Here is a 7,097-nt window from a genome sequence, read left to right as displayed (position 1 = left end):
ACATCAGGCAGAAGACAAGAGAGATTCAGGGGCCAGGCTTCTCTTTTGGTAACAACTCACTCCCTTGGGAACCAGTAGGGTCCCTTGAGAACTACATCAAACCCTTCTGACGGCAGCCCCTGTACATGACCTAATTACCTTTCACTAGACCCTACTCTTAAAGGTCCCACCAACTCAGCATTGCCACTCTGGGGACCAAGATTCCAGCACATGGACCTCTGGAAGATACGCTCAAACCATACCCAAGCCATAGCAATGCTCAATTCTTGTCCTGTGGGATGCTGGATTAGTTGTAAATCTGTCTGCTTTTCAGCTACAGAGTTCTAGGCAGCCTTACTTGGTCCACCAGTAGTTTGGATGTTATTAGAGCCGTGTCCGTTGAACTTTGAACAGCCCACAGCTTGGCAGACCAAGTGTATCCCTCACCTACAGGAAGACTGCCTCTTGATGAAGACACAAACTTGAGCCTATAGCTAGGTTATTGCAGGTTATTGCAGCCTTTGAGCAAGCATCAAAGGGAAAGAAAAGTCATCTGCAGGTAACATAGAGTTGATGTTTATATTCAGTTATTACCAGTATTTTTCAATGAAGTTCATAAGAATAATGCTACTGACAAGGAAATTTTTCTGTGCAGAATAAGTTTTTCTTTTAAGCCTCTACTTGCTCTCTCTGCTCTATGTTGATGGCCTGCCCAGGTACCAGTAGATCTTTGAAGGTCTAGGATTCAGCTACAATAAGATGTGGGGGCAGGGAGCTGTCCAAATCCAGCCCTCAGCCCAGCAAATAGTAAGGGCGGGCAGCTTAAAACAGTAAGGGCCGGCAGTCTCGGGAGGAGCTCATTAACATGACATGCCAAGCAGTTCAGCACCTTGGGCCTTTTAAATTCTGGGAATTACTTTGATCCTTTTTTACTTTCTTCTATTCAGTAGGCCAAAAAACTACAGACCTTTTCCAAAATATTTATCACAATTTGATGATTAACTAATTTAGACCAGCCAAGATAATTGTTCTACAGGGACACAGAAATTCAACCTCTGTTCAGAAAATCCCTGACATCTGACGTAGGAGGATTTATAGGTTTAGTGGAAATTGCTTTCTCCTGCTCACCAGATTACATACTGCTGGTTGATTTTTTTGCATGAGTAAACATCTCCTACTAATGAACAGACCAATAATGTCCTAAGAAAGGAAAAGAACATCCGTTTCCTTTTCGCGGTTTCTGGAGAGAGCTGTTTGGATTGGGAAACCTATGTTGGCTGTCCACAGTATGAAATTTGGCATCTTCCTTTTGTGGTGGGGTTGGGTTTTGGCCACTGAAAGCAGAGTGCACTGGCCAGGAAGAGAAGTACACGAGATGTCTAAGAAAGGCAGGTAAGTGCACGGTGGGCGGCCGAGGACTCAGGAAAGAGGGTGGGCAGAGCTAGCTTTCAGCGTTGTTCTGGAAACCAAGCATCGTTTCCAGCTTGTGTGCTTTGTGTAGATGTCTTTGTCCTCCTTTTCCATTTGTTCTCCTGTTTCTCCTCTTTGAGGGAGTTGGAATTATGCTTTCTTTTATAATGGTGCTATTTTAGTTATTATCTTCAGATATTCTTAAATGCTTTATTATCTGTCCTGGGTGAAAGATAGAGTCTGAAAAGAAGGTTATACATATTTTTCTTAAAAATCAGTGGCAATTCTTTGATGCCTGCATCCTATGGCTAGAACAAATCTGTGTGTTAGAACAAATCTATGTATTCTGAAGTCACTAAGGGGAGCCTTTGAATCTGTGAGAATGACTGTTATTTTTAATTGTTTGTGAGATATGCATGTGTGTTCCTTTTTAATCTTAAAAAGGCAGGGTTTTGTTCAAGCTGTCTGGCTATAATGATTATTAGATTGGCCCCTACCTGTAAATTGGGAGGGGGTGGGGTTGGAACGGCCAGTGCTGTACGTGCCGCCCGGTCCGTACCAGCCTGTGCAGATGGGGCTTAGACAGGAGCGACTCCCCACCTGCCCCGACACAAAGCCTCACCTGGGCAGCTCGGACGGCGGCACACCTGCCTGGATGGCACTGGTCAATAAATAGGACACTGGGGACAACCCAAGGGGTTGTCTCTAGCGCATCTTTGCTGATGAGAACATAGTGAGGGTATCTGATTTTGAGCATCAGCCTTAACTCCAAATCCAACTTTAGTTTTCTCTATATCTGGATGTAAATATGAAAGATCAAAAATATTGATTAATATGATGGGATCCAGGTTTTGGTAGTTTGGGGCAGCAGGAGGGCTGTATGTCTTGCTCCTTGGTGTACTCCCCTCTGGGGTTTGAGGGAGACCCTCATATATGTGCTCCTAAACAGCAAGTGGAAACTCACAGCACTTGTTTCGAGCTGTTCTTACAATACCCCAAACTAGGACCTGAAATATCCAGTGGTCACAGTGAGGTGCAGGGCATTGAAAAAGAACATTGCGTCCACCGGAGTTAGTAGGGCAAACAGCGTGGTCTGTGGAGTGGTGCACCCGTAGAGATTATTTGAATCAAATATGCTCATAGGAACTAAGCAACAGGAGTGAACTCTATTGGTTGTCATAAGAAACAAACTTCTCAGGCTCTCTTCTAAGCCAGAGTTAGAGCAGTAACCTATTAGCAGGTGCCAGTGATTAGAGATCCCAGAGAACGAAAATGGCTTTTGCTTCAAAAATTACTTTTAATTAAAAATTCTTCATTTAAAAATTTTTTATATTAACATTTTTATTAAATTGACAAATTATAATAGTTTATACTAGCGGGGTACAAAGTCATGTGAAATGTGTATACAGTGTGGAATGATTAAACCAAGCTAATTAACACAGCCACGCAAGTTTGTAATGCCAGAGCTCTGGGTGGCCAAGGCAGAAGAATCTCAAGTTCAAGACCAGCCTGGGCATTTCAGCGCTTTAGCAAGACCCTGTCTCAAAATAAAAAATAAAAAAAGGGCTGGGGATGTAGCTTGATCTAAGGCCTGAGTTTAATCCCACAGCACCACAAAATAAAACAAAAACATATCCACCACCTCAAATACCGTTTTCTTGTGGTGAGAACATTTGAAATGTCTCCTTTTAGCAGTTGTGAAATATAAATGATTAACTATAGCCACCACGCTGTGCAGTGTATCTGAAGTCTGCATTGCTTTTGTCTAGCTGAGATTGTCTACCCTTTGACCACCATCTTTCCCCTGCCCCCTGCTATCCTCTAGTACTACTTTATGTGTTCAGTTGTTTGAGACTCCACAGGAAAAAGTGAGACCATGTGGTATTTGGGTAGGCTACTTTTGGACATTAAATCCAAGAACTTGATCAGATACCCCTTGGAGTCCTCTTTTAGGCATTTAAAAGCAGGCAACCGAAGTGGGGTTAGAGTTCTGCGGGGGAAGGAGACTGAGTCTCAGGTGTTTGTGCCTCTGTGCCTGGCTTACTGAACTTAGCATAATGGCTTCCAGATTCACTCATGCTGTTGCAAGTGGTACAGTCCCCCTTTTTAAAGGACGGAGACCGTCCCACTGTGTATATATATTATACCTTCCTTATCCATTGGCCCCATATCGGACATTTAAGTAGAACCCTTAAATTGGCCATTGTGAATATTGGGAACGCAGACAGCTCTTCAAACACTGAACTCAAATCCTTTGGAAATGTACTTGCAAGTAAGGTAGTTCTAGTTTTCAGTTTTTGAAGAATGTCCACACAATTTTTCAATTTTTAAAGAACCTCCAGTTTCATAGGATAACAGTACTAATTTGCATTCTCACCAGCAGTAGACCGGATTCTCTTTTCTCTGCATCTTTCCAGCACTCATCATTTGCCTCTTTGATGATAGCAGTCCTGACACGTGTGAAGAAAAATCTCACTGAGGTTTAACACTGCATTTCTCTAATGATTAGTGATAGTGAGCCTTTTTTCATTTATCAGTTGGTGACTTGTATGCCTTTCTAAAAAAAATTGGGGTTCTTTGGCCTTTTGAAATGAGTTGGGAGGGATAGAATGTCACTCTGTTGCCCAAGGCTGGTCTCCAACTCCTGGGCACAAGCAATCCTTCCACCCCATCCTCCAGAAAGCTAAAACTGCAAGCACTCACGGCTGAACCGGACTCCCCACCCCCAGAACTGAGGATTTAACTCGGGGTCTCACACCTCAGGTGCTCTACAGCTGAACTACGTTCCAAGCCTTTTAAATTTTATTTTGAGACAGGGTTTTCCTAAGTTGCCCAGGCTGAGCTCAAACTTGCAGTCTTCCTGCCGCAGTCTCCTATGTAGCTGGGATTACAGCAGAGTACCACCATGTCAGTCTCTAGTTTGCTCTTTTAAAAACCTGGGAGGCAAAGAAAGAAAAAAGAAAAAAATATCTGGGAATTCTTTTCTTGCTATTGAGTTGACTTTCTTGTATATTTTGGATAGTTATTTTCATTCTGTTAACTGTTTCCTTTGCTGTGCAGACCTTTTTAGTTTAATGTAATCCCATTTGTCTACTTTTTTTGCCTGAGCTTTTAGGGTCAAATCTAAAAATATCATTGCTTAAATTACTGCCATGTAGTTTTTTTGTTTGTTTTTTTGTTTTTTTGTTTTTAGACAGAGTCTTGCTATGTAATTCAGGCTGGCCTTGAACTCATTGTGTAGCTCAGGTTAGCCTTGAACTCATGGTGATCCTCCTGCCTCAGCCTCCCAAGTGCTGATATTACAGGCATGAATCACCACGCCTGGCTCCTAGTAGTTTTATAGTCTTGTGTCTTATGTTTAAGTCTTTATTCCATTTCAAATTTTTTTTTTTTTTTTTTGAGACAAGGTCCTGCTATGTAGTTCAGGCTGGCCTTGAACTCATGGCAAAGCTCCTGCCTCAGCTTCCCAGGTTCTGGGATTACAGGCATGTGCCACTATGCCTGGACTGAATTGATTCTTATATATGGTGTAAGATAGGCATCCAATTCCATTTTTCTGCAGGTAGATATTCAGTTTTCCCAACCACTTTATTAAGAGGTTGTCAAGCCAAGCATGATGGTGCACGCCTGTAATCCCAGCATTTGAGAGGTTGGGGAAGGAGGATCACCATGAGTTTGAGGCCAGCCTAGGCTACAAAAGGGAGTTCCAGGCCAGTCTGCACTACGTAGTGAGACCCTGCCTCAAACAAACCAACCACAAATATGTTGTCCTTTTTTCATTATGTGTTCTTTGTTGCCTGTAAATTCACAGATTCATTTTCATTATTTTTTTTATTTTGAAGAGAATAGTGAAAAAGAAAGAACAATAGCAAATTACAAACAAAATAAGGCAAGGACATTAAAAATGATATGGGGTTTCAAAACAAATGATAGGGATTAACAGTGGCTGCTATATTACATATTGTTATCTTCAATGAAGTTGCTCAGATTACCAGATGTAAGAATGGAAGATTGATCAAATCATTAAAGGGAATAAGAAAATAATAATTTAAAAGAACATTAGAGATAATACATAGTTTCACTGGCCAGGATGGTAGGAATTCACCAATGGTTGTTATACTAGATTCATTTTTAGGCTCTACTCTTATTTATTGATTGATGTGTCTATTTTTACGCCCATACTGTGCTGTTTTAATTATAGCTTTGCAATATAGTTTAAAATCAAGTAGTGTGATGCCTCCAACTTTGTTCTTTTTGGTTAAAATTTTGTTTTGGCTATTCAAGATCTTTTGTGATTTTATATACATTTTAGTTTTTTTTCTATCTCTGTGAAAAATGTCATTTGAATTTTGATAGTGATTGCATTGAATCTATGTGTAGAATTGGGTAGAAAGGACATTTTAACAGTATGAATAATTCCAATCCATGAAAATGGTATATCTTTCTACTATGAGCCTTTTTCAATTTCTTTCATCTATTTTTGTAGTTTTTACCACACAGATTTTCACCTTTTTGATTAAATTTATTCTTAAGTATTTAAATTTACGTAGCTCTTATAAACTGTTTTTTAAAAATTTCATTGTTACTGCATGGAAACTGATTTTTGTGTGTTCGTTTGTATCTTGCAACTTTACTGTATTAATTTATTGGTTTTAACAGTTTTGGGTCGGCGCTTAGAGCCTTTTACACACAAGATCATGTTATCAGCAAATAGCAACAGCGTCACTTCTTCCTTTCCAATTTACCTCTTATTACTTTCTCTTATCTAACTGCTCTGGCAAGGACTTTTGTCTAGTATTATAGTCAAGTAGAAGTAGCAAGAGTAGGAATCCTTACCTTACTCCTGACTTTAGAGAGTGAAATAGAGTTTCTTCCTAAAAATTACTTTTAAAAACTTTATCTTTTTATTTTTATTTTTTCTTAGCACGTGTTTGCAGCACTTAATGATTTCACTCATTGTGGGGAGAAGGTACACATACATAAACTTTTCTAACATGAGAAACAAATTTTAACACATCAAAAGCCACCCATATCCCCCAAATCTAGAAGGAACCCTGTTAACATCTTTTGTATTTTCTTCTGGTCTTATTCTTAAACATATGCTGAATACTAACTAGTTTGGGAATGTTCTATGCACATAGTTTTGTAAGCTTATTGGATTTAATATGATATTGTCTACATACTTAAAGCCTACAGAATCATTTAATGATGCACAATGTATAGCCATTTAAGCATTTCCTCTACTTATGAATCTTTAGTTCCTTTCACTTTGTTATTGTAAATATTCTTTATGTATGTCTTTGTACATAACATAACGCTAATTGTCAATAATCAATATATGATTATTTAATTACATAGACTCCTGGATATACCCTGGGTAACTGGCATGTGATAATTTAAAGCTTGGGATATATTTGGCCAAATTTCTTTCCCAAATGGAAAGTGGACCCAATGTATACCCAATCATCCAGATTAAATTTTGTGTTTATGTGGCCTCTGCTCTTAAAGGGTTCACTTAGTTTCATCCAGACAAAACCACAAGCTGCTAGCAATTTGTATCAAGGCTCCTTTTCATAGTTCACGCCAAGAAACTAGAAACAAGATAAACACAGACACACACAGGACAAGGCAGGCAAGGTGCCTAGGATGTGAAATGTAAAGTGATGCTTGCACAACCCTGAGGGTCACTGTTCCTCTAAATAGTGGTC

The 7,097-nt window shown here is 39.7% G+C and overlaps 1 protein-coding gene across 1 annotated transcript in view; it reads left to right on the top strand.

Moving 5' to 3' along the window:
* Positions 1 to 1,249: 1,249 nt before the first annotated feature.
* The window catches only part of Gabrr1 (gamma-aminobutyric acid (GABA) A receptor, rho 1), a 34,343-nt gene continuing 28,495 nt past the window's right edge, over positions 1,250 to 7,097 (top strand). Inside the window, exon 1 of the mRNA XM_005377743.2 lies at positions 1,250 to 1,371. Within this exon, the coding sequence (XP_005377800.1) occupies positions 1,250 to 1,371 (122 nt within the window). The remainder of the gene's footprint in view (positions 1,372 to 7,097) is intronic.

Source organism: Chinchilla lanigera, unplaced genomic scaffold (genome assembly GCF_000276665.1).
Source record: "Chinchilla lanigera isolate Chin_1 unplaced genomic scaffold, ChiLan1.0 scaffold00010, whole genome shotgun sequence".
Lineage (NCBI taxonomy): Eukaryota > Metazoa > Chordata > Mammalia > Rodentia > Chinchillidae > Chinchilla > Chinchilla lanigera.
Note: the sequence above shows the minus strand (reverse complement) of the source record. Positions and strands in the feature narration are given on the sequence as shown.